Source organism: Vigna angularis, chromosome 3 (assembly GCF_016808095.1).
Source record: "Vigna angularis cultivar LongXiaoDou No.4 chromosome 3, ASM1680809v1, whole genome shotgun sequence".
In the NCBI taxonomy this organism is placed as follows: Eukaryota; Viridiplantae; Streptophyta; class Magnoliopsida; order Fabales; family Fabaceae; genus Vigna; species Vigna angularis.
In genome coordinates this window covers 38443726-38470318 of record NC_068972.1, presented here as the reverse complement: position 1 = coordinate 38470318, position 26593 = coordinate 38443726, and the positions used below count along the sequence as shown (strand labels likewise).

The window sequence follows — 26593 nt, the reverse complement described above, 5'->3', positions numbered from 1 at the left end:
ATATTTAACAAAACATGCATCAATATCCTCCCCTTAAGCTAGATTGTGTATGTTCATCAATCCAAGCTTAGGAATAATGAACTGGAAACGGACGCGGTAAGGGAGTTTAGTGAAAACGTCAGCGAGCTGTTCATTTGAGCAAATATGTAGGAGATGAAGAAGGTTGGCTTGAATCTTCTCACGGACAACATAACAGTCGAGCTCAATATGTTTAGTTCTTTCGTGAAAGCTTTGATTGTGAGCAATATGTCTGGCAGACTTATTGTCACAATAAAGCGCATCAACGGTAGTGGTCTCAACATTGAGATCTTGTAGGATGTAAGAAATCCATTGGATTTCACATACTGTGGCAGCCAGGGCTCGATACTCTGCTTCGGTAGAGGACCTGGAGACAGTATATTGTTTCTTAGTCTTCCACGATATAAGAGAGGATACTAGGAAGATGCAAAATCCAGTGGTGGATCTTCTAGTATTAGGACAAGTTGCCCAGTCTGAGTCACTAAAAGCTTTTATTTGGATATGTGAATCAACAGCAAAGAAGATGCCTTGTGATGGACTGGACTTAATGTATCTAAGCATGTGCTACAAAGCCAGATAATGATAATCAGTAGGAGAATGAACAGATTGACTAAGAATATTAAGAGAAAAACATAGATCAGGTCTAGTATTAGTGAAATAAAGTAACTTCCCTATTAGTCTACGATAGGAATTAGGATTAACCAAGTAATTCTCTGTCTTATATAAGGAACTGGTGTCACTTAGAAAGGGGGTAGTGCAGGGCTTGGATCCCAGCATCCCTGTGTCTTCAAGAATGTCCAAAGCATATTTTCTCTGACATAAGTGTATCCCTTTCTTAGATCTGACAACTTCAAAGCCTAAAAAATACTTCAGCTCTCCTAGGTTTTTTATCCGGAAAGCATGATGAAGAAGCGCTTTTATATGGTCTATTTCTTTGATAGAATCTCCTGCTAAAATGATATCATCTACATACACAAGGAGAGCTGTGAAATTTGTGGATGTTTTCTTAATAAAAAGGGAATGATCAGATTTAGATTAAGTGTAATCAACATAAAGTAGAAAAAATGATAATTTATCAAACCATTGTCTACTAGCCTGTTTCAACCCATATAGAGACTTAGTTAACCTACAAACCTGACTTTTTGCATGAATGTTCAGCCTTGGTGGTGGTTCCATATACACTTCTTCATTTAGGTCCCCATGTAGAAAGGCATTATCTACATCAAGTTGATGTAGATGCCAATTTTTTGAGGCAGCAATGGCCATAATCATTCTGACAGAGGTTAGTTTAGCAACAGGTGAAAAGGTGTCCAGAAAATCTATACCTTCTTGTTGGGTATAACCCTTAGCAACCAAGCGAGCTTTGTACGTTTCTATGGTGCCATCAGCTCTATGCTTAAACTTGTAAACCCACCTGCAGCCAATGGAGTTTTTTCCAGGAGGGAGTTGAATTAAGTACCAAGTACCATTATCCTGCAAAGCTTTGAGTTCTTTTTGCATAGTTGTAACCCATTCATGATTTTCGTTGGCTTCATTATAGGATTTAGGCTCATTAGTGGCAGATATGACCAATGTGTACTTTAGGTGCTTCTCCGACAAAGAGTCATAACATAAAACATTGGAAATAGGATAAGGAGTTTTGTAATTATTTTTAACATGTAGGGAATTGGTTGAGGAATGATTAACCTGGTGGATGTAATTATTTAGATATTCGGGGACCCTTTTGACTCTAGTGGGTCTTCTAGAACTGTGGTCTTCTCTGTCATTAGTGTGATCAGTACCTGTGTTAATGGTGGTGTCTTCACTGTTATCAGATCCCTGCTCAGTATTTCTATTCTCAGAAAAATTTTAAGTTCCATCACAGTTTTGAACATACCAAAAATCATTAGGCAAAACACTTTCAATTTCTTTTTCAGCATAATTGGTCTCATTATTCTGTTGATCCTTGAAAGGGAAAATATTCTCATAGAAAATGACATTGCTGCTTAAGAATATTTCTCTAGTATTAACATCAAGTATGATATATCCTTTAACACCATTTTTATAACCTAAGACAACACCTTTCCTAGCTCTAGAATCAAGTTTATGTCTGTTGTGCTCTAAAGTGGAAGCAAAACATAGGCAACCAAAGGTTTTTAAGTTCAAATAAGTGGGAGAAATATTATATATCAAATCATAAGGAGTCTTACCATTTAGAACAAATGTGGGCAATCTATTTATCAAATAAATGGCATGAGATATAGCATAGGACCAGTAGGCAGTAGGAATACTGGATTGAAAAAGAAGACTGCAAGTTTTATCTAATATGTGTTGGTGTTTACGTTCAACAATAGAATTCTATTGGGGAATCTCTACACAACTCTTTTGGTGTTCAATACCATATGAATCATACATAGCAATACAATTAAATTCAGGACCATTATTAGATCTAACTATTTTAACAGTTTTGCCAAACTGATTCTTAATTTTTAAAATAAATTTCTATAGAAGTTCTCTACTTTGGCCTTTACTGTGCATAAAAAAGGCCCAAGTATGCCTACTATAGTCATCAACTATGGTAAGAAAGTATTTAGGCTCATGAATAAAAGGAATAGAAACAGGTCCCCAAATATCACAGTGTATCAATTCAAAATAGTTAGCAGAAACAGTGGTGCTTTGGGAAAAAGGAAGTCTATGTTGTTTGGCATAATGGCAAATATCACAAACAGTCTTAGATGACATTTGAACATAAGGAAAACTTTTACATATTTGTTCTATGATTTTGTGGCCAGGGTGTCCCAATCTATAATGCCACAAATCATCATTAACATGTTTACAAGAAAGAACAGACTTAGGAACATAATTTTGACTAAAAATAGGAAAAGATTGCAGATAGTAAAAGTCTTTGTAAACATTAGCATGCCCAATCATCTTCAAGGTAGAGTTGTCCTGAATCTGGAAAGTCTTAAAAGAAAATGTTAGAGTGCAATTTAAGTCCCTTGTTAGACTTTGTACAGATATAAGATTAAAAGAAAATTCTGGAATGTAGAGAAGATTGAAAATAATGAAATTTTCTGAAAATTGAATGGTTCGAGCATGTTAGGCTATAACCATAGAATTATTAGGAAGTCTAACAGATATGGGTTTAATTTTATGAAAAGTAATAAAGTGTTTTCTTTCATGGGTCACATGATCAGTGGTCCCAGTGTCAATAATCCAGGAGAAATTACCTTGGTTGTCTCCAGAGGTGTTTCTTTGCACTTGACTAATACTGTGTGAAGGGTTATCAATGCCCTCTATATTTTTTAACAGTTTCTGCATCTGTTCAGGAGTAAAAGTCTGCATAGAATTATTATTATTTTCCTGTTGAGCATTCTGTGTCTAGGTAGAGGTAGAATCTTCTTTGCAAGCATTAACATAACTCCATTCGTTCTGGCCTCCCCTATCCTGACTGCTTTGGTGGTCATTTTTCTTGTACCATGATGGATAGCCATGTTTAGAGTAACATTTATCAACCGTATGATTCATCTTGTGACAATGGGAACATTGTTTCCCATCATTGGGATTTCTTCCTCTTCCTCTTCCTTGGCCACGTGAGCTAGTGCCACGACCTTGGGATTTCCAATTGGGTTTGACAGTAGTGCTGGCCAAAATTTTGAAAGAATCAGTCTGACTAATGACTCCAAGATGTTGTCTTTCTTGTCTTTCTTGCTGCATAAGGAGAGAAAAGACCATGTTGATGTTGGGAAGGGGCTCCATCAAAAGAATTTGAGTTCTAAGAGTATGATAGGTGTCATTTAAGCCTTTTAGGAAGCAAATAATGTGTTCAACCTCTCTGTATTTTAGAGAAACTCTAGACAAATCACAAGTACAGGAGATTTGGCATGTGCAATAGGGTATGGGTCTAAGAGATTCTAATTCTTCCCAAAGAATCTTCAAGTAAGTAAAATATTGGCTGACATTCCTTTCTCCCTGCTTAATAGAATGAATATCTTGTAGTAAATCTGAAATCTTGAAGTAGTCTCCTTTAGAAAATCTTTCTTTAAGTTCTTCCCACAAATCTTTAGCATTATCAACATAGATAACACTTTCTGCAATCTGAGGTGAAAGGGTCTTGATGATCCAGGACAAAACCATTGTATCACATCTCTCCCAAGCCTCAAATAAAGGGTCAGTTCTTGGTGGCTTTTTGATATTGCCATCAATGAATTTGATCTTGTTTTTGGAGAGAATTGCTCTTTTCAAATTTCTGCTCCAGGATGAGTAGTTAGTCTCATTAAGAATCTGGGAAATGAGAGTAATACCTGGATTTTCTCCAGGATGAAGATAAAACGGGCTAGAGGGATTAGTGGTGGGATCTGGGTTGTCCATCATGCCAAGAACAGGTCAAGAAACACGTTGCTCTTCTGATACCATATTATAATAAGGTCTGTAGTTGTTTTAACAGAGGCCCAAAGCATAAAAGCCCACGAGAAGAAATATCTCGTGTGTGAAGCCACTCATGTCAGAACATCAATGAAGAAAGACGAGGGTGGTCCGCAAGAGAGAGAAAAGGCTAGAGCTCTCCATGGCAGTACCCAAACATGACATCTGGAAGAAAAAGAGAAGACCGATCGGAAGAAGAGAGACTTCCAGAAGGTAAGAGAAAACTAAACTTTTATTAATACTGTGTAGAAGTGTTTTTACAATTACCTTCTAAAAGGGAAAAACCCTAACATTTAAATAGGTTAGAGAAAAGGGAAAAGGGTACAAAACAAACTGATATAACTGATTACTACTTCTGAGTAGTAACAGATATAACAAAACATGCATCAATAGAACCTTCTTTGAAAGAAAACGAATGAACTATTTTTCGAAACTTAAAAGTTTAAAAATCTTTACTTGTCTTTCTTTGTGAGAAGGAGATAGTGTTTTCCGTCAATACTTGATATAATTAATTATATTTTAGTATAATCAAGTGTATTGTTCTTGTTTTAATATGAAAACTGAAAAAAGACAACATAATTGATTATTTCCAATAATAATCAATTATTTATTGAGGTTTATATGAAAAATTATAATATTAAATAATGATTAACTATATAAATATTTTTTCAAATTCTTATTTCATAAATAACTTATTATTAATTATCACAAAAGATAGTTGATTATTTGTAATATACTCTAATCCAAACCAATTATATTTATCATAATGAATTAGTATGTTATAAAAGATTTTTTAAAAAGCAATTGAAAATAATGTTTAAGTTCAATGGAATGAAATGAAATTGTTATAACATACATAATCTCAGTATAACTTACATTAATGCATGATTTACACACACTCGCAGATGAAAACAAAAAATACATATATTTTTTCAAACTTATATCATCAAAACCAAACTCCGTTTGTGGATATAATGTAGAATGTATAAATAAATTAAAACAAAGACATAGGAAAAGTAATACCCAATGTCATCTAGAGATTCAAGATGTTGAGAGGTTGGGCCTTATTGGATTGCAATAACAATAACAGTCCATCTTAAATTGTTTCACCTGCACTTCTAATCATTTCTTTTGTACCTTCAATTCTTTTTTTAAATTCTAAAATTATCCTTGCAATTCAAAAACCCTGTATCCCATTTTTTGTACTTCATCCCAATCATTTCATTTGTACCTTCAATTTTGTTTTTTAAATTTCAAAATTATCCTTTAATTCAAAAATTTCTAGATCCCATTTTTTGTACTTCATCAGATATCGAGATTGGATGAAGAATTTTTTCTTTATCGAATTTCAAAATTTGATGAAACTTTTTTTATTTTTTTATTGGATTTTGAAATTCAACGAAGTATTTTTTATTTTTTTCATCGAATTTTGAAATCCAATAAAAAAAAATGTAAAATTATTTTAAAAAATTTAAAATCTAAAATTATTGGAGATACAAGGTGAAACAGCCCCTTAAATTTCATTAGATTATATATAGCCCGTTACCTTTTGTGGGTAAAAAGGCTCGGCTTCAATATAGCCTTTTTTTGTTATAGACTAGAATGGGCTTTGTAACAAAAAGTTAGGATCCTACTATTTGGAGTCCCTTTTTCTTCTACATGCACTACCATTTTATTTCTTTTATTTTAAACATATTTTTTCTGCTTTTCAAAAACACTTTTATCTCCTTTGAATTCAGACACTTACATTAAATACATACGCTCTTTATATTTTCAACCCTAGGACTATGCTTATATATAGTATTAGAAAGATTAATTAAAATCACGTTTATTTATATTCAATTAAATTAAAATAGTTGTCACTCTTTCAACGTCGTCCCTCCCTTACTTTAAATGAAACTTTAGATATCTTTTTACGAACATATTTTTATTTATTTTTTCATAATATTTTAAAAAATATTTTGAGACATTATTGATTTTCTCTTCTTAGAGGATTTACTATAAACAATTTGAAATATATATTTTAAAATAATTTTATTTTCTTAATATTTCAAAAAACAATTATGGAATATTCTTTTCATTTTTATATTGACAAAGTATTTTACAGAAATTTAAGTAAATATGTATTCTAAAATTTTTGGATAGCTAGTTACCATTGGTCACAACAGTTAATTGTTGGGTGATGGTTTTTGTTAGCGGCTAGTTAAAAATGTTGATAGAGAAAAACTTGTTCGCTGCAAGTTGCATATATTTTTGGTTATCTATTTATTAAAATTTACAATATTACTCTTAAAAAGATAAATTAAAGAAAATTTTAAAGAAAATACAAATTAATATTAGAATTGCAAAATATTGAGGTAAGAAATATAATATGCATGATTTTTTTTTCAAAATTTTTAATATTTCTAATTTTGTATGTTAAAAGAAATTGGTTCCATAGTAACGATAGTGTTGTAATTTTACTGACAAGAGTCTATCATTGTGATTATATGTATGTTATTTTGTTCTGAAGTATATGTAATAATTAATGTTAATTCTTTTAACTAGATTTTTTAGTGGAGGTTGTGCAGTGAATCAAAATCAAAATCATAGTTGATGGTCATGAAAGCTCTGTTATTGTTAATCAAGGTTATTACAAACTTGATTAGGTATTGCTATCACCACGGTTAAATGTGTTTTAGGAACTTCGTTCATTGACAAGACTTTCTATTTTGTTTTAGAAAATGGTATTTTATATATCGGTTGAATATTTACTTTTTAGAGAAATTTTGATCATTAAAAAGTTAATTTTTATATTTATAAAGAAAGAGAAATTAAGAAATAAAAAAGTAGATATAAAGTGTATGTAAAAACTTGTTGAATGTCAAAATAATAGTATTCTTGTTTTTATCTTCAGTTTTTCTCACTTTGTTTCTCTTGTTTTTTTCTTGTTTATTTGTATGATTTATTTTTTTCTATAAAAAAGTAAGAGATATCTCAATCTATTTTATATTGTGATGACAATATATTTATTATGTTACATCCAAGCACTATATCATAGAGCCTCACAAGGAAACATTATAAGTTCAAGAATTTGAACAATTATGTGGTAAAACATATATTTTAGTAAAATTTTGAGTTTATTACACCTATCCTTTTGTAGGATGATGAAAATTTGATAATAATTGAAATATGTTGTTATGCAACTCAATATGTAATGATTATGTTTTCATTTTTTAAAAGTAAATTAGTATATTTTGAAGTAATTTATGTAGTACACATTTTGATTGTTAATAGAAACTATTAACAGTTATGCATGTACATCATGCCATCAAGATTTTATAAGGGTGTGCACATACATGTCCACAAGTACAACATATGAAAACCTAATAAAAATGTGGTTGAAGGAGTTGGTATGTTGGGTGGAATCCTTTGAACTAGAAGGTTTAGATTTACTTAGGAACAATATCTCTTCTATCTTAGAAGAGCCATTTGTGGTTGATATGTCGAGGTTTGCACCCACGGTATCAACGTAGCCTACAGTGGCTCATCTATTATTAATTGCTACCAAGTTTAAGAGAACATGTATAACTATTAGATAAATTTTGTGTATTAAAAAAACAAATGATTTATGTGATTAAAAATTATGAATAAAAGTAATTAAAAAATAATGATATAATTATCATAGTGTTTGTAATGTTTTTAAAGACTATGGGCAAATTTTATTTATGGGTTAATGATTTTAACTTTATTATAAATTATTATTTTATTTAATTAGATTTATTATGATTCATTCTTATTTTACTCTCTTTTACTTATAAATACTATCTCCAAGAAAAAAAAACACAATAAAACAATTGCTTATATAAAATTGCTTTCAATCTTCTTCTATCGTCTTTACATTGGTATTAATAAACTTTAAGGATTCTTTGTTGCACTCGACCTAATGAGTTATTATATAGTAAGAGAGAAGCGCATAATATTTTATCTTGTCATACTAATTCTAATTCTTTCTTTACTTACAATTTTTATCTTATATTGTTAGGATTTGTTATAAGAATTGTTTGGCTTCGTAAGTATCCATTTATCCATATATCTTTCTTATTATTATTTATTTTGATTATTTTTCTAATTGCTAGTTGTGAGAGTTAAAGGGGATTATATTTAGAGCATAGATAAGAAATTGAAACAAATATAGAATTTACTTTTTAGGAGGATGATACGCAACCATAATATAACTATAACTCTTAAGAGGTACGAATAAGAGATAACAATACACAATCTTTAAGTTTATTCAATACACTAGTCTTCCAGAGTTACATGTCTAAGTCTTAAAAGCTAGTGGAATGTGATTTCATATGTGTATGCCATTGAAGACATGTTTTATGTAGACATTTGATGTTTGTTATACATAATTGACTAGATATGATGATGAGAAAATCTATAATTTGTATGATCTCTTATCATTAAAGCTTATCTTGATCTTTGTTATGTCGTGGTTGTCCATTTATAATAATAGTATATTATACATGGATAAATAATAATGTAGGTGAAAAAATTGTGAAGTAATAAGACTAATGATAATTTTAAAAAAAAAAAAGTAGTTGTTGCATATGTATAGAATTTTTGTATTATATAGATAATTCTTATTGATGAACTATTAATTATCATTTAAAAATTTAACTTTGATTTTCTCATAAAGGAGTTGTAACATGTTATATGCTTACAAGTTTGTTTATGTTTTATCAATTATGTAATATTTTACATTAATAAGGTGATCCTAATAAATTAAAATATTACACCAAGTTCTATTTTGAATTTTTCATATATATATTTTTTGTAAAGAATAATGCTAAACCTATTTGAATAGCTGAATTTCTGTGTAGTGTTCTGTTCATTGGTTTTATTTATAATATACATTATTTGTAGTAAAAATAAATTTTCGATATGTAATGACTATGAAAAGTGTAATTTATTTCTTTCAATAAAATATTATTTGTACGCATATTCTTGTCAATATTTTCAATTAAAATTATCTAAATGATTCTCGATTAAAAACCGTTTCAAAGTTTCTCCGTTAAAAATTGAAAGATATTAACAATTTCTTTATGTAAATATATGCTTCAAAATTGACTGATTTTGTTTGTTATTTTTTTAGCTTATTATGTGTAGCTCTTTATTAATATATTTATTCTTATATATGAAAAACTAAAATTTTATCCTATTTGTAGTTTTTTTATTAATATATTTTTGGCTTAATACCTGTTTTTGTCCCTCTTTTTAAGGGAAATGTTCACTTTCGTCCTATCTTTTTCAAAAAGTTCAATTTGGTCCCACGTTGTGAAAAAAGTGTCCAAGTTAATCCTTTTTTGTCACGGCGTTAAATATTTAACGATTTTGTTGCCAGCTAGGAGTGTGGTGTGTAACGTGGCTTTTTACTTGCGTAACGTGGCAGTGACAGTTTAGGGTTTAACTGAGAACGTGGCACAATTGCTGTCTGATTCAAAAAATGGAGAACCCCAACAGAGCAAGGAAAAATTGGAAGATACAACACCACAGAAAATGCTTTTCTCTGCCACAATTGACTCAAAAAAGGTGTCTTGCAAGGTGGTCGGCATGGTGAAATTATCGGACCCCCAACAGACAACTCTTCTGTCATGTCCGAGTGCGCAGCTACGTTCTCTCCCAACGCCATAGAAACGAACCTCCCTTGAGGCTTCTCACCTTCCATGTCTCCCCAACAAACCAAACCACCATCACCGGAGATAACACAGGCATGCCTAAAGCCAGCTGCGAGAAAAATGTAATTCCCGCCGGGCGCAGGGACATCAACAACAACTCTGCTACTACTAACCCTCCCCGTGCCTGTGCAATTAACATCCCCCGTCGGTGATAAGCCACACACAAAATTCTCTCCCACGGCCATGCTTGACATTGACATGTTCCTCACACTCCCACTGCTCGAATTGAAGTCATGCCATTGCCAACACTCAAGCTTAAGGCTACTACTACCATTATTTACAAGACCCAAATCAAACCCTAACACTCAGAATTTTAATCTCACTACCACTGCCACGTTCTCAGTTAAACCCTAAACTGTCACTGCCACGTTACGCAAGTAAAAAGCCATGTTGCACACCACACTCCTAGCTGGCAGCAGAATCGTTAAATATTTAACGCCGTGACCAAAAAGGATTAACTTGGACACTTTTTTCACAACGTGGGACCAAATTGAACTTTTTGAAAAAGGTAGGACGAAAGTGAACATTTCCCTTAAAAAGAGGGACAAAAACAGGTATTAAGCCTATATTTTTATATACATAATTAACGTCTAATCATAATTACAACATGATTTATCTTCGAAAGAGATATATAACTAAAAGAAGAAAAAAAATACTAAATAGAAGTTTTTATTTCATATTTCTTTTACCAAATTACTTATTGTTTCACTAGTAGGACCAAGAGATTAACCCTTCTTACGTGTCTTTCTTGCTTCCGAATGCTTGGAATGTTTGAACCGCTCGCTTTTAGTCTAGATCACTCGCTTGTCGACTGCTCCGTTCGGCCGTCGCTTGCTCCATTCGGTTGTCACCTACTCCGTTCGGTTGTCACTTGCTCCGTTCGGTTGTCACCTGCTTCGATCTGTTGTACTCTTGATCGGAGGGGGAGATACTTGCAAAAGGCGCTCTAATACTCAAGTTAGGCGTGTGTTTGAAGAGTTTCTGCTCACAATTGAATATTTAGTGAATTGTTATCATTATTAAGTATTTGGATCTAGTAGAGCGTAAGTAGAACGTGAGTTGAATGTACTTGGCTTTTGGCCCTATCATTGTATTTATAAGTGTTTCATAGATCAAATAAAAACAAACTTACCTGGAGATTCGGTTAGTTACTCATAAACGGTTTATCAATATCTCTAATAAGATATCTTTGGTTATTTTACTATATGTTAAACTTTTGGCCCAATAATGATTTAAACAATAATAACTTAAACATTGGCCCAATTATGGTCCAACATTGATGTAGCGAATGGACCGAACGATGCTAAGTGTTCAACTGTTCGGTCCTGACTATATACCATACATATGCTTTAACCAAGGTTAAGTATAGGACTTATATGAGCTTGGGAGAGGTCGTTCCTGTTGTATTGGGGAGGCTATTTTCCGTGTGTTTTAAGGCGCTACTTATCTTTGTACCGAACGACAAACTCTAGGATATGGGAATTCTCTCGAGAACTTTTTCTCATGTGGAGCAGTAGACGCTAAGATCCTGACGAAATCTTCCTGGCAAGGATAGACCCTGGCACCAAACTCCTAGGTCGTAAAACCGAGTGGTGAAGGCAGTCCCCGATGGATGGTCACTCTCGACCACTAGGAAGTTCTCCATAACTCCTAGGTTGTAAAACCAAGCGGTGAAGGGAGTCCCAGATGGACGATCACTCTCGTCCACTAGGAAGTTTTTCGTAACTCCTAGGTCGTAAAACCGAGCGGTGAAAGCAGTTCCCGATGGACGGTTGCTCTCATCCACTAGGAAGTTCTCCAGGAACTCCTAGGTCAAAGCCTAGAGGTAAAACCCTCTCACTAGGAAGTTCTCCAAGAACTCATAGGTCATAGCCGAGAGGTAAAGCCCTCTCACTAGAAAGTTCTCCAAAAACTCCTAGGTCAAAGACCGAGCAGTGACAAACGTTCTTTGTGAAATTTCATCTGGTACACCTTACAGGATACTATTAATCACAGATTAGTACGGGAAAAGTTCTAAAAAGGACTCCCATCAGTTGTCGCTCGGCCTACAAAAAAGTTTCAAGTAGAACATAGGAAAAAGTTTCGAAAAACAACTCCTATTACTCACTGCCCGATCCATCCTTGCCAGGAAGATACGGTCAGGATCTTAGTGTCTACTGCTCCACATGAGAAAAAGTTCTCGAGAGAATTCCCATATCCTAGAGTCTGTCGTTCGGTACAGAGATGACATCGCCTTAAAACACACGAAACATGGCCTCCCCAATACAACGAGAACAACCTCTCCCAAGCTCATATAAGTCCTATACTTAACCTTGGCTAAAACCAAACGGTTAACTCGGACTTAAGGGGCATATGTATGGTTTACACTCAGGATCGAATGGTTAAACACTCAACACCATTCGGTCCATCCGCTACATCAATGTTGGGCCATAATTGGGACAACGTTAAAGTATTATTATTTAAATCATTATTGGGCCAAAAGTCCAACAGACGGTAAAATAACCAAAGATATTTAATTAGAGATATTGATAACCGTTTATGAGTAACTAACCGAATCTCCAAGTAAGTTTGTTTTTATTTGATCTATGAAACACTTATAAATACAATGACAGGGCCAAAAGCCAAGTACGTTCAACTCACGTTTTACTTACACTCTACTAGATCCAAATACTCAATAGTGATAACAATTCACTGAATATTGAATTGCGAGCAGAAGCTCTTCAAACCCACTCCTAACTTGAGCGTCAGAGCGCCTTTTGCAGGTACCTCCCCCTCCGGTCAAGAGTACAACCGATCGGAGCAGGTGACAACCGAGCGAAGCAAGCGACAACCAAACAGAGCAATCGACCAATGAACACGTCCAAACACCCGAAGCGTCGGGAGAGGGGGGTCGCAACGGACCTTGCCTCTCTAAGCAAAACCAAACCCCGACAGCAGACGTTCCGAGGGCAAAATGTTTCGGTAGGAATTATGTAGGACCGAGAGACTAACATTTCTTATGTGTCTTCCTTGCTTCCGAATGTTTAGAACGTCTGAACCGCTTGCTTTTAGTCTGGACCGCTTGCTTGTCGATTGCTTTGTTCGGCCGTTTCCTGCTCTGCTCAGTTGTCACCTGCTCCGATCGGTTGTACTCTTAACCGGAGGGGGAGGTACCTGTAAAAGGCACTCCGACGCCCAAGTTAGGCGTGTGTTTGAAGAACTTTTGCTCACAATTGAATATTCAGTGAATTGTTATCACTATTGAGTATTTGAATCTAGTATAGCGTAAGTAGAACGTGAGTTGAACGTACTTAGCTTTTGGTCCTGTCATTGTATTTATAAGTGTTTCATAGATCAAATAAAAACAAACTTGGAGATTCGGTTAGTTACTCATAAACGGTTTATCAATATCTCTAGTCAGATATCTTTGATTATTTTACCGTCGGTTGGACTTTTGGTCCAATAATGGTTTAAACAATAATAACTTAAACGTTGTCCCAATTGTGACCGAACATTAATGTAGCGGATGAACCGAACAGTACTGAGTATTTGACCGTTCGGTCTTGAGTGTATACCATACACTGACCAAAAGAATTATGTCTCTTTTCATTTCTTTTAGAAAAAAAACAATTTATTTTTATTTTTTTTAATCACATTTAAACTTAGTTCTTTAAAAAAATTACACCAGCTTCTTTTAGAAAAAAAATCATTATATTGTCAGCTATTTTTGTATTACATATACACTTTTCCAAATTTCACATCATTAAACTTACCTCTTGATAGGTTAATGTAAGGGTTGAAAAAAAAAACAATTATTGTAGATATAATTTGAGAAAAATTCAGGGATGTAATGTACTATACTATTTTTTTCTCTTTCACACTCCTAAATCGGTTAAGATAGATTTACATATTTTTTTTCAAAAAGAACTTCTAAGAAAAATAGAAGAGAAACTCAAAACTCAAATTCTTCACAATTTATAATCAGTTTATAATCAATTTATAAGTTGTAAAATTTAGAAAAATTATATAAAAGAATTCTACACATTAACTGGAATATAAAGTAATTTTAACTAAAAAAATTACTTATTTGTTGTTTTTATTTTAGTAAATGTCATTTATTATGATGAAAATGTATATTTTGTTGAAGTAGCATGTGAAGTGCAGAACCCACCAAAACAGTGGTGACAGATGTGAGTTGTGAAAGCTGCACTGTAGAAAGCATCCCATAGCAGAAGATGGCAGAGATGCGGCAGAGATGCAGCAGAGAAGGACAATTCTGACTTTTCACTTGCCAACTTGCTTCTCAGAAGCACTTTTTGGGTCCCCCAAACGCTGTGGTGGAGATGGCAAGTTGCACTCTCACACCACCTTTTCCACCGTGAAACCTCTCACTTTCACCTTTTCTAACACTTTTTTCTAATACTTTTTATTTTTAAATTTTTTCATTCACATATCCAAAATTTCACTCACTTTTATAGTTTTTGATAAATTTGAACAAAATGCATCTTCACAGCACATTCTGAGCCTCAAATTTTGACATTAATGTCACGTTTGGTGGGGCTGCCTGCCAAGGAAAACACTGGCCTAGCAAAAACTCTATCATATGAATCAAATATAAAATTCAATTAAATATGTTTTTTTCCTTTAGGTAAAAATTAAAATTATTTTTTTCTTAACTTTAACAAAAATTGAAATTAATTTTTTTTAAAAATTTTAGACTAATTTAGTTTCATATTTTAATAAATACATAAATTCACTTTTTTTAACTAAATTTTTGTTAAACTTATTTAATGTTTTAAACATATTTATCATCTAAACAATTTAAATATTTTAATTTTTTAATAAAATTTTGTTGAAATGATTAGATTTAAGTATTTATAAAAATGGAAACTAAATTAATTCAAAATTTTGAAAAAAATATTAATTTTAATTTTTACTGAATAAAAAATATATTTAATCTTATAAAATTTAAATGTTATTTGTTGTTCTTTAAAATATATAACATAGAGGTCCACGCTCTTCCAACTCAGAATCAACTAACTTCTGTTGACTGATAGAGACAAAAAGAAGCTCATATAAAATTGAAATATAACACTAAGAAACATTTTTTATATTTCAAGTAATTGAAAAAGGTATAATTAAGTACTATATAATTGATAATATGAATACTTTCAATTAAGTATATAATAAAAAAATTGTGTATAGTGTGGAGTTTCATTTAGATATGAATGAGATAAATAATATACGAAAAAAACTTATAAGTTTATAACGTTAAAGTTTTAGGTTGAAAATAATGTTAAAATATCTATTAATAGTTAGGACCATATAATGTTAAAATATCTATTAATACTTATGACCGTTGGATGAAATGTTAAAATATCTATTAATAGCTATGACCGTTGGATGAATATGGAAAAGAAATTGAGAGAATGGCATTTGTAAAAGGAGAAATCGAAAAAACTTGACTATTTAGAGAAAATAAAAGGTATTTTAATCATTTAATGAAACGATTTTTTTTAACAAAAATTAAATTGAAAATACCTAGATATACAAATTAATTAAAAGGAGACAAAATATATTTAATTTTATCATGCAACATTACAAAATCAAATTTTCAAAACTTCATTTAAAGACGTAAAATCAAAATTTCAAAACTTTATTTAATGATGTAACAACAAATCTAATTTCTCTTAATAACAAAATCTTCTTTTGCACATATAGTCAAAAACTGAAATCTAATAACATTCTTAAAATACTAAACTATTATTGACTATGTCAGATTTTGTTACCGGGTTACTAGATTTCATTTAACTTGTTTCTTAACAAAACAAAAATAGTGAGTACATTAGTTTCAATGAAACTTTTTTATTCGTTGATCAATGTCCTAAGATCATTAATTAAGATTTAACTTAATGATTAATGTTGGTCAGTTGGCCTACAAATTTTGTGTAGACATGCATGTGAATGTTTCTTAAGGGCGGCTAGATATGGACCTCCAGTTACAGGACATTGTTCCTCCACGTGATTTGCTGAGATGCCAAATAATTTCTGTAATTATTGATTATACACACAAGAAATTGTGGATTACAACCTTTGCCTTTGTTGATGATTGGAATGTACTAAGAATAACAACATTAAAATTTCTGATTCACTGTAGGGTAAAAGAATTGTTCCAGACGCATCAAATCAAGACATGAAAAAAACATCTAAAAAATATGAACCTAGTGCCTCACCCTCATCCTGTGACCTATTGTTTCAAATAATTTTTATATATGAATGGAGAGAAACAGAGTTAGTTTGACCAGGTTCATTGAATGTCAAATTGGTCCATTCCCATTGCCATTGAAGCCTTCTGAAAACGAGTCAATGGCTTCTATATTAAGTCCTCTTGTCCGTCCAGGTGCACCCCCTTTAAGACAAGACACGTCTAACATGATCCTGATTCAGAAAAAAACATAAACTCAGCACTTCATCACACCACTGGTTGCTAAATAAGAAAAGGGTCTGTGACCAACTTGTTTGAGAGTAGACTGTGTAATACAAGTATTTGATAAGAAAAGCAACACTTGATACAAGTATGTTTTCTCATCAGTGATTGTTTGGAGCAAATATCAAAAGTAAATGGCAAGGCTTACAAGTTCTTTGATTCCTTTTCTAGTTTTGAAGACGTGGAATTTATGATGATTTTGTCATCAATTTTTGACACCGAATGATCCCTTGGGAGATTTATCTCTTTTGGTGCTGGATTGACAAAATTAAACACAATAATTAATATCTTGAAACATTGTGTGAAGGTGAGATCAAGTTTATCTGGTTTAGGGAACTCTTACCAGACTTGGGAGTAGTGGCATATTCATTGAGTCCCAATAATTTCTGCACCAATGGGTGCTTTAAATCAAGCTTAACAGTTAAAGAAAAACGAGTTTATGTAAGGAAGTTTGCTTATAGCAACTAAATAGTTACCTTCAGATTCTCATAACAGTCCTCAAGATTGTCATTGAATAAGATGTGATCAAATATGCCTGATGATCTCCCTTGCTCAATCTCAGCCTGAGCATTTCGTAGTCGCTTTAGGACCTGTTCTTCTGTCTCAGTCCCTCTGCATTAAACATCATGGTTTGAAGTCTTTAGATAGCAGAATTGTGGGAGGATTTTGAAAGTGAAAGAGCACAGGTAAGAAACAATTAGTCTCACCGGTCACGAAGACGCTTCTCCAGTTCGTCCATTGATGGGGGGCAGATAAAGATGAACATGGCTTCTAGAGGACTAGCCCTCACGGATCTTGCCCCTTGAACATCGATATCAAGAATACATCTCTGAACAAAATGTAAAAATTGAAGATTTCACTATCTCAAGACAAAAGGGTAAAGTCATATGAAAGTAATGCTCACAAGGTTGGTTTGGTATGATTACAAACAGAAAATTCAATCTCAGTACCATCACAAGGCAAGACCACAGAAGACTTATTTATACTTAAAGTTTAATTTTGCTATCAAGGTATTCATAAGACAATCCCCAATACATGCCTTTAAAATTTAAATTCTAGAAGGGGAAAAGAAGGCAAAAGGCTGTTACATTCGATAGAAATCATGTTCTTTTCCACAATATGTGGCGTTAAAATTTATTAATGTGCAGATAAGTGATAATATAACAAGACATTCTGCTATGAGACTGCATTGTGCATGCTGCAACAATTACAATCAAGGTGGTTAAAAAGATCCAAACATTTCAGACCTTTCTAGTACTCATAAAACTCAATAGATTACTATGAGTACTTTGATAAAGCCTAATTCCGAATTAAGAGCAATATATTTGAAATAGGAAAGAATAAAAGCAAAGCATATTCAGAGAGTGATTGATATGTGTAGGTCTGGGATCTAACGTTCTAAAATAAGGCCAATAAGGAACTTACTTTCCCTGCATCTGATACCAGCTCCACAGCCTCAACACTGGTCCCATAGAGATTTCCATGGACAGAAGCAAACTCCAGAAACTTGCCATCTTTAATCTCTTTCTCCATAACATTCTTCTCCGTAAAATGGTAATGGACCCCATCTTTCTCCATGCCTCTCGGGGCACGGGTTGTGTGGCTCACAGAAAAGCCAAACATAGAGGGGAATTCCTTCATGAGGAGAGATATCAATGTTCCTTTACCTACTCCAGAAGGACCACTTATAACAACAGGTTTCTCCACGTTTCCTATCACACCCTTACTCCATGCTACAACCTCAGTCCCCAAATTTTTTTTCTGCTGCTGCCTGACATATGTAGTGTCCACCTGCCAATAGTAATAAAACAAAAATATTTAACACCTATCAAGCATTACATAGTCTAATTATAATTTTTCAGAGTTTCCACACAATAACAGCACTTTGGCATTAGATTAAGGACCATGGTCTGAAAACACCAACCTCCAGAAACCATATACAGTCATCTGGGTTAGAATTTTTCTTAAGAATTAGTATTCTGTCTTTCAAAAGCACGGCTGAGTGGCCATTACATGAAATGGGTTTAGTGCCTAGCTCAACCACATTAACCCTGCACATTAAAATAGACATCAGAAGCAAAATTAAACTAGTTAAAAAAAAAAAGTGAGATAAAGAACCTTTAACCTACCATTCCCCAAGACAGTTGTTGTCAAGAATTTGAACTTTCACATAAAAAGTTTCACCAGAAGTTCCACCAATGACATACTGTCAAACAAATGGAGGTGGATGATTTGTTTTAGACAGAATATTTTCAACTTAGTAAATTGTGCCACATTGAGAGATGACATTACAATAGATATTGCATTATCAAAACCTTTTTTTCACCAATGATAGTGCTTGTTTCAAAAGTCCCACTTTTTGATTTAAAGTCATTGTCATTCCCATTCTGCAGGTCTTGACCAATAATGATAGGTGCTTCTCCCTATTGATCATAAACAAAGAAGCACAACATACACCAAATCAAAAACGTCACTCTGATCCAATATAATAAGCTAACCATATTCCACATTTTGAAACCATTCATGCTGATCCCCCAACAAAATTTATGCTTAAAGCTTACCATAGAGAAATCCTTGTCAGAATCCAATCCTGATCAAAATGCATAAACAAAAATCAACCTCATGAGGGATCTAGAATACATACAAACTTCGATAGGTAAAAACACAGAACGTTTCCAATAAGATATTCTGATAGAGTTCAACATCATTCTGTTCCCACCCTTATACCAAAATAATTAACCATAGTTGGCCTTTATTCAATATCTCTCTGACCCCACACCATGCAATTTTCCGTAAGATTACCCTCTTCCAAAGAAAGAGAAAATCAACTTGAAAAAGAAAATAAAAGAACCCCGAAAAAACAGAGACATGTACATCTGTGAATGAAAAAAGAAGAAAAAGAAAACCAATGAAACAAGAGTGGATCAAGGAGAACCCAGATCGCATTGATGAAAAAGTCTAAGCCTTTCAAAGGCCGAAAACAACAATTTTGATGATAATGTTGTTACCTTATGATAATAGCAGCAAGTTGGGTTGTGCACATAAAAGAACAAGGTTTGTTTGATCTATTTTGAGGTGGCACTGAGTTTTCCTTTGAGGTTCAACTTGTGTCTTCCCTTGTTGACAACCTTTTCAACTTTGGATTTTTAAGAATGAAAACAAGGCATGAGATGCAATGAGAGAGAGAAAGAGAAAACAAGAGAGAGAGGCGGCAGAGGAAGGTGCAACAAAAATCAAGAACCAAATTTTCATATTTGTAGGCGCAAATAGTGAAAAAAAAAAAAAGAGGTTCGGTTCGGTTTATTCTTTTTGCTTTCAGTTCACGAACCGGTTTGACCGGCTTTAGTCTTTTGTGAGGTGCGTGGGAAGCTTCGCTCCTGCTATTTTTTTTTTGTTGATTAAGGAATGGTTTACTTTTAATTTTTGTATTTAATAATTATATATCTTAGGTTGAATTCATATAATTATCTTGTGAAAGAAAAAAAAAACTGAATTTGAATTAGGAGTGAAAATGCAGATAAGTCTTCTCTTTACTTGCATATGAGTCAGCCTACCTGATCTATCCTCTATTATCATCCATAATTTAAAGAAAATAAATTATTTTTTACATAAAAAAATTAACAAATAAATAAGTTCAAAAACCACTTAACAATGGAAGGATATGTACACATTAATTAAATTCTATACAAATACAATTAATATATTAGTCATTTATTTAATCATGTGATATAAAATATTTTAATTATTAACGGCAAAATTTAAACATTTGTGTGAAAAAATATAGGTATATTCACATAGTCAAGTGATAAAATTTTTATATAATTTTCAGTATTGCAATTCAATTAAGAATAAACAGACAGATTGAGAAAATCATATTTGACCTTATTGAAGAATTAATTAATCTAAGTTGTTCATTGTAAGACCCTAGAAAAACGAGCATCATTAATCCCCCTGTCTCATCCTCATTAATTGCTCTAAAAACCTTTCTGCCGTGCATTAAAAACGCACTTCCAGACTCACTGCCTTCCTGCCAGGTGTCGTGATGAAATGTTCCTAAATCAGTAGTGGAAGATAAGTGGCAGCAAGAGAACGGACGTTGGTTTTTAAACAAAAATGACTTTTCTGAAGTCTGCATCACTCTTTGCATGCACTCTTCTTCTTCCTCAGATTCTAACTTTTCATATTCTTCACCTTCTCTCTAGAAACCTCTACCTTCTCTCTACTGAAACTTCTTCTTTCTCTTCTCCGTTCACGTTTCAGAAACCGTAGAACCATTCCTGGTGTCGTGAGCTTCGTTTTGAACCGATCATCTCAACGTTCTGATACTGGTAAGTCTCTCTTCTTATCGAACGTTTTCTGTCTCATGCAAAGCCAGATCCTGGTTGCATGAAGGGTTAAGTTCTTAATATTTCTTGGTTTTTATGGTTAGATCGGGTTGGAAGAGTTAAGTGATCCTGTGAGAGTAGAGAACTGTTAGCGTACGAACCAAACACCCTGAGTTAGGACGTTCACTTCTGATCCAGGTAAGGGAAGCTTATAAAATTTAATTCTTGAGTTATACTGCGATGCATGAATGTTCTGTGAGTTATACTGTGTCGGATGCATGTTCTGTGAATTTTATTGAGAATGATCTATGGTATCAGATTTTACTGTATGATTTTGGTGATGAGATAATGTATGAGAAGTATGGATTGTGCTATGTTATAAGTAATTTAATGTATGAAAGTTTATACTGAAAAATGTGTTACCGTAAGTTGAATTTAAATATGAAATTCTATTATAATGAACGTTCGTTATCGAAACGGTCTTTGACCAATCGGTATTTTCAGTAACTCCTTTGAAATAGTTGAACTCTTTCATTTGGGAAGAATTCTGGTTGAGGATGTGTTGTGTCGGTCTTCTACTTAGAGCTCATAATGAATAGTGTCGAGCACCTTTGTTAATACAGATCATCCATCTGTGTCGACCGACAGTTTCGAGTACCATTGTTAATACAGGTCGACCATCTGTGTCGACCGACAGTGTTGAGTATCATTGTTAATACAGATCATCCATCTGTGTCGACCGACAGTGTCGAGTACCATTGTTAATACAGATCATCCATCTGTGTCGACCAACCCTGTTGATCACCCATGATAACACAGATCATCCATCTGTGTCGACTGACCATGTCGAGCAACCATTGTTAATACGGGTCATTCATTTGTGCACACCGACTGTGTCGAGCAACCTTCGTAATACAGGTTGTCCATCTGTGTCGAGCACCCTTCTTAATGTAGGTCGTCCATCTGGGTCGACCGACCGTGTCGAGCCACCTTATAATATAGGTCGTCCATTTATCTTGAAGCCGGTATTACTTTATTTTGGAACGGGGCAAGTTCTTCGGTCTCGTTCCTCACATTAGTTCTCGTTATAAAGAGGTCGTGATTTTTATGTACTTGGACAGAAAGACAAAAATGAAAATAAAAGTGAAAGATTATAAATGATGAACATTATATGAGGTGAACTATGGTTGTGAATTTTGGATGAGCGTTCCAGGGAGGAACGACTCATGGTTGAATATGGAATTTTGTAAAGTATGACTGTGGGCATGCTAATGCTGGCTTGGTCCATCCTGATATTCCGTGATACTCATCTTCACGTAGAGGAGAGTAGTTCATGTGTGGGAATGGCAGAAGGTCCTTAGTCCATAAGTTAACATGGGCGACGTAAGAAATGGACTAACCTCGAGTGGCAGCTGTCGAGTGTAATACAGTTACTACATCACTCGGGTGCAAGGACGCCTGTAGCTACACAGATTCATACAGTCCGGACGGTCAGTCTAGTATCAGGAATTGATTTGAGTTAAGGGATTGATTTAATTATATGTTGTGAAATATTTGATATGTTTGATGTACTATGAAATGAATGATTTTACTTGAATTAAATTCAATAAGCTTACCCTGTGTTCTTTTCCTTGCGTTGTCGATCGTCATTGTATGTTTGTCCTGTCTATGCGATGATCATCCGTGTGGATGTGAGCAGATGGGGAGGCGTTACTTGAGGAAACACTAGAAGAAGAAGGTTTGGAGGATGCGAATCTGGTGGAAGTTGAGGTGAAGTCCGAACAGTAGACGTTCGGTTTTGTAGCTTTGCTTTTTAAATGGGTTGGTCGGGGGCGCTAAGGTCGAGTGTGGTTTTGTAATTAACTTCTTGTAAGGCCGATCAGCCTAAACCCTTGCTTTCGTTAATTTAAGACTGATTTGTTTATCATTAAATGTAATTAATTCTACTATATGGTGTTACTATATTTTGGGATGTTACATTAGTGGTATCAGAGCAGTTTTGTTCTATTAAAAGGACACTGTAGGTTATGAGTGCACTGTGTTTTTGCTGTGTGCTTAATATGTGTTTAATGAGCTATTTTTCAAACTCGTTGAACATGACTAACGCTCTTCTTCTCGGTTCCAGAAAACAAATGGCTCCTAGACTCCCTCCTCCACCGCAACCTACTGACCCTGATGCGTCCAACAACGCTAGATTGTTGGAAACGGTGATTGAGAGACTGCAACAACAGAATACCACTCTGATGGAACAAAACGCTACTCTGATGCAGCAAAATCAGAACGCTCTGCAGAGTCTGGAGGCCGCTCGCGCCAACTCTGAAACGACACAGAGGCAATTAATGGACATCCTTGCCGCTACCAGGAGTACACCGGGAGCGTCCTCTTCGAACGCTACTCAACATGCTGAATGGAGTTTGGAGAGCTTTCTTCAACATCATCCCTCCAAGTTTAATGGAAAATGCTTTCCTGATGAGGCAGATCAGTGGCTGCGGGACATGGAGAAGATTTATAATGCAAAGAGGTGCCCTAACGACAACAGATTGGCGTTTACTGAATACCTGTTGACTGGTGAGGCCAGCCACTGGTGGGCGAGTGTGAAGGCTATCCTGACAGACGCTCATGCTCCCATCACTTGGGAAGTTTTCAGGAACAAATTTTATGAAGAGTATTTCCCAGACAGCGTTCGCTACGCCAAGGAAGTAGAGTTCCTTCAGTTGGTGCAAGGGGGAAAGTCTGTATCGGAGTACACCAATGCTTTCAAGCAGTTGTTGAGGTTCAACACTATGGCCACTAGTGAAGAGTGGCAGTGTAGGAAGTTCGAGAATGGGCTAAGGAGCGACCTGAAGGTGTTGATATCAAGTTTATGCATTCGGTCATTTCCTGCCATGGTGGAAAGAGCCAAAGTACTGGAGAAGAATATGGCAGAGGTGGAACGACAAAAGAAGCAGCCACAGGTGGTTAGAGGACCGGTCGTATCCAGGGGTACTGCTAATACGAGAAGTACTCCTTACGCTCGTCCAAGTCAATCAAATACAAGTGGATCACGAGTGCTGATCACTGCCGGACAGTCTGGGCAGCCAGGAAACATTACTTGTTTCTAGTGTGGAGGACCACACTATCGTTCGTCCTGCCCTCAACTAGTGGGAGGTAAATTCTGCACTCGATGTAGAAGAAATGGGCACTTGGAGAGTGAGTGCAACATGGGTGGACGCACTGTGTTGAGGCCACCAAATGCTGGAAGGAATCAACCGAGAGGTGGCAGAGCACAAGCAGTGGGGCGCGTATATGCTATAACTGGAGCGGAAGCAGCGAGTTCAGGTAACCTTATAACCGGTGAATGCTTGCTGTATGGGATATCTTGTCGTGTGCTGTTTGATTCGGGGGCTACTCACTCCTTCATCTCGAAGGCGTGTGTTGAGAAATTGGGAATAGTTGAGAGAGATATGCAGTTCGACCTGGTGGTGTCGACCCCAGCGGCTGGAGAGCTTAGGACATCTACCGTATGCATTATATGTCCTATTGTGGTTGAGGGGCGTAGTTATAAGGTGAATTTAATCTGTTTGCCTTTGAAGGATTTATAAGTGATTTTAGGAATGGATTGGTTGGCTACCAATTGCATTCTTATAGATTGTGGAGCGAAGGAATTAATCTTTCCTGGTGAAGAAGAGGAGAAATTGTCAGTGACGCTCGGTCAGTTGAAAGAAGATATTATGGAGGGCGCCAGCTGTTTTCTCATCATGACGCATGAAGACGGGGGAGTTAAGGATGCAAGTTTGGAACGATCGTCCAAGGACAAGAATAGTGGAGGACGATTGGTTGTGGACGAATTTCTTGACGTATTTCCGGAAGAAATACCTAGGCTTCCTCCTCATCGTGAAGTTGAATTCACCATTGATTTGGTGACGCCAGCAGCTCCTATCTCGGTTCAGCCTTATCGGATGTCGCCTGCAGAGTTAGCTGAACTCAAGGAGCAGATTGAAGAGTTGATGGAGAAACAGTTTATTAGGCCGAGCGTATCACCCTGGGGAGCGCCCGTGCTGTTAGTAAGGAAGAAGGATGGCAGCTCTCGGTTATGTATAGACTACAGGCAATTGAATAAGTTGACCATTAAGAACAAGTACCCGTTGCCAAGGATAGATGACCTGCTGGATCAATTGCATGGGGCTGCTGTGTTCTCAAAAATTGATTTGAGATCCGGGTATCATCAAATCAGAGTGAAGGAGGACGACATCCAGAAGACTGCTTTCAGGTCTCGTTACGGACACTACGAGTATGTAGTGATGCCGTTCGGTGTGACGAACGCACCAGCAATCTTCATGGATTATATGAATCGGATATTCAGACCTTATCTGGATAAGTTCGTGGTCGTCTTCATAGATGATATTCTCATCTATTCCAAGACCGAAGACGAGCATGAAGAGCATCTTAGACTTGTACTTGGAGTGTTGCGGGAGAAGGAGTTATATGCCAAGTTGTCTAAGTGTGAATTCTGGATGAAGGAAATTCATTTCTTGGGGCATGTGGTGTCGGCTGGAGGCATCTCTGTAGATCCAGCTAAAGTTCAAGCGGTACTGGAATGGGAGAGTCCGCGTTCAGTCACTGAGGTGCGTAGCTTTGTTGGTCTAGCGGGCTACTACAGGCGTTTCATTGAAGGTTTTTCTAAGATAGTCGCACCACTGACGCAGCTTACGCGCAAGGATCACCCGTTCGCTTGGACCGATCGGTGTGAAGAGAGTTTTCAAGAGCTTAAGCGGAAGTTGACGAGCACTCCGATTTTAGTGATTCCAGACACTGCCAAACCATTTGAAGTCTACTGTGATGCCTCTCATCAAGGTTTAGGCTGTGTGCTGATGCAAGAGAGACGAGCAGTGGCGTACGCTTCTCGACAATTGAAGATTCACGAGAGAAACTATCCGACACACGACCTGGAACTAGCGGCGGTCGTCTTTGCTCTGAAGATTTGGAGACATCATCTGTACGGAGCCACCTTTCAGGTCTTCAGCGATCACAAGAGTCTCAAGTACCTCTTTGATCAGAAGGAGTTGAATATGAGGCAGAGGAGGTGGCTTGAGTTCTTAAAGGATTATGATTTCGAACTACTGTACCATCCAGGAAAGGCGAACGTGGTAGCAGACGCTCTGAGCAGAAAAGTGGTACATGTGTCGTCCATGATGGTGCGCGAGCTGAGTTTGGTAGAAAGCTTTAGAGATCTAAGGTTACAATTCGAGTTGGAGCCGAACAATATCAAGTGTTGTAACCTTAGAATATCCAGCGACGTGTTTGAGCGGATCAGAACGAAGCAACGAGAGGATGAAGAGTTAGTGAAGATATTTGATGCCCTCGGTACGGATCAGGCCAAAGAGTTTAACACTGGAACGGACGGTTTCTTACGTTATAAGGGCCGAACGTGCATCCCGAATGATGGAGATCTGAAGAGAATTATTCTGGAGGAAGGTCATCACAGCCGTCTTAGCATGCACCCTGGCATGACTAAGATGTATCAAGACCTCCGGAAATCCTTTTGGTGGCCTGGAATGAAGAGTGATGTCGCTCGTTTTGTGGCATCATGTCTAACCTGTCAACGAGCAAAGGCGGAGCATCAAAGACCTGGCGGATTACTTCAGCAATTGGAAATTCCTGAATGGAAATGGGATAGCATA

The 26593-nt window shown here is 35.4% G+C and overlaps 4 protein-coding genes across 4 annotated transcripts; 2 read left to right on the top strand and 2 right to left on the bottom strand.

The window, feature by feature from the left end:
• Nucleotides 1-3378: 3378 nt before the first annotated feature.
• On the bottom strand, nucleotides 3379-4368 carry LOC108324438 (uncharacterized). Its single transcript, XM_017557386.1, has one exon. The coding sequence runs from the start codon at nucleotides 4366-4368 to the stop codon at nucleotides 3379-3381; it is 990 nt and encodes a 329-aa protein (XP_017412875.1).
• An 11774-nt stretch (nucleotides 4369-16142) lies between these two features.
• On the bottom strand, nucleotides 16143-20743 carry LOC108324113 (guanylate kinase 2). The gene is made up of 11 exons (XM_052874583.1): nucleotides 20543-20743; nucleotides 19617-19673; nucleotides 18924-19031; nucleotides 18738-18814; nucleotides 18533-18659; nucleotides 18034-18399; nucleotides 17316-17437; nucleotides 17085-17220; nucleotides 16952-16994; nucleotides 16757-16862; nucleotides 16143-16559 (listed from the first exon to the last, which is right to left on the bottom strand). The coding sequence occupies exons 1-11, from the start codon at nucleotides 20741-20743 to the stop codon at nucleotides 16439-16441; spliced, it is 1464 nt and encodes a 487-aa protein (XP_052730543.1). The 3' UTR covers nucleotides 16143-16438.
• A 2286-nt stretch (nucleotides 20744-23029) lies between these two features.
• Nucleotides 23030-24034, top strand: LOC108324437 (uncharacterized). The gene has a single exon (XM_017557385.2). The coding sequence runs from the start codon at nucleotides 23030-23032 to the stop codon at nucleotides 24032-24034; it is 1005 nt and encodes a 334-aa protein (XP_017412874.2).
• Nucleotides 24035-24133: 99 nt separating this feature from the next.
• LOC128195879 (uncharacterized) lies at nucleotides 24134-24514 on the top strand. The gene has a single exon (XM_052874582.1). It carries the CDS (start codon nucleotides 24134-24136, stop codon nucleotides 24512-24514), a length of 381 nt encoding a protein of 126 aa, XP_052730542.1.
• The last annotated feature ends 2079 nt before the right edge of the window (nucleotides 24515-26593 follow it).

Excerpts from the sequence above, each read along its gene's own strand:
- LOC108324113 (XM_052874583.1), bottom strand. The coding sequence starts at position 20,743 with ATGCAGACTTCAGAAAAGTCATTTTTGTTTAAAAACCAACGTCCGTTC. Across the intron at positions 18,815-18,923 it reads CTATCATTGGTGAAAAAAAG|TATGTCATTGGTGGAACTTC; the intron begins GTTTTGATAATG and ends TTTGTTTGACAG. Across the intron at positions 16,560-16,756 it reads GAAAAGGAATCAAAGAACTT|GATCATGTTAGACGTGTCTT; the intron begins GTAAGCCTTGCC and ends TTTCTGAATCAG.
- LOC128195879 (XM_052874582.1), top strand. The coding sequence starts at position 24,134 with ATGGGTGGACGCACTGTGTTGAGGCCACCAAATGCTGGAAGGAATCAA.
- LOC108324437 (XM_017557385.2), top strand. The coding sequence starts at position 23,030 with ATGACTAACGCTCTTCTTCTCGGTTCCAGAAAACAAATGGCTCCTAGA.
- LOC108324438 (XM_017557386.1), bottom strand. The coding sequence starts at position 4,368 with ATGGACAACCCAGATCCCACCACTAATCCCTCTAGCCCGTTTTATCTT.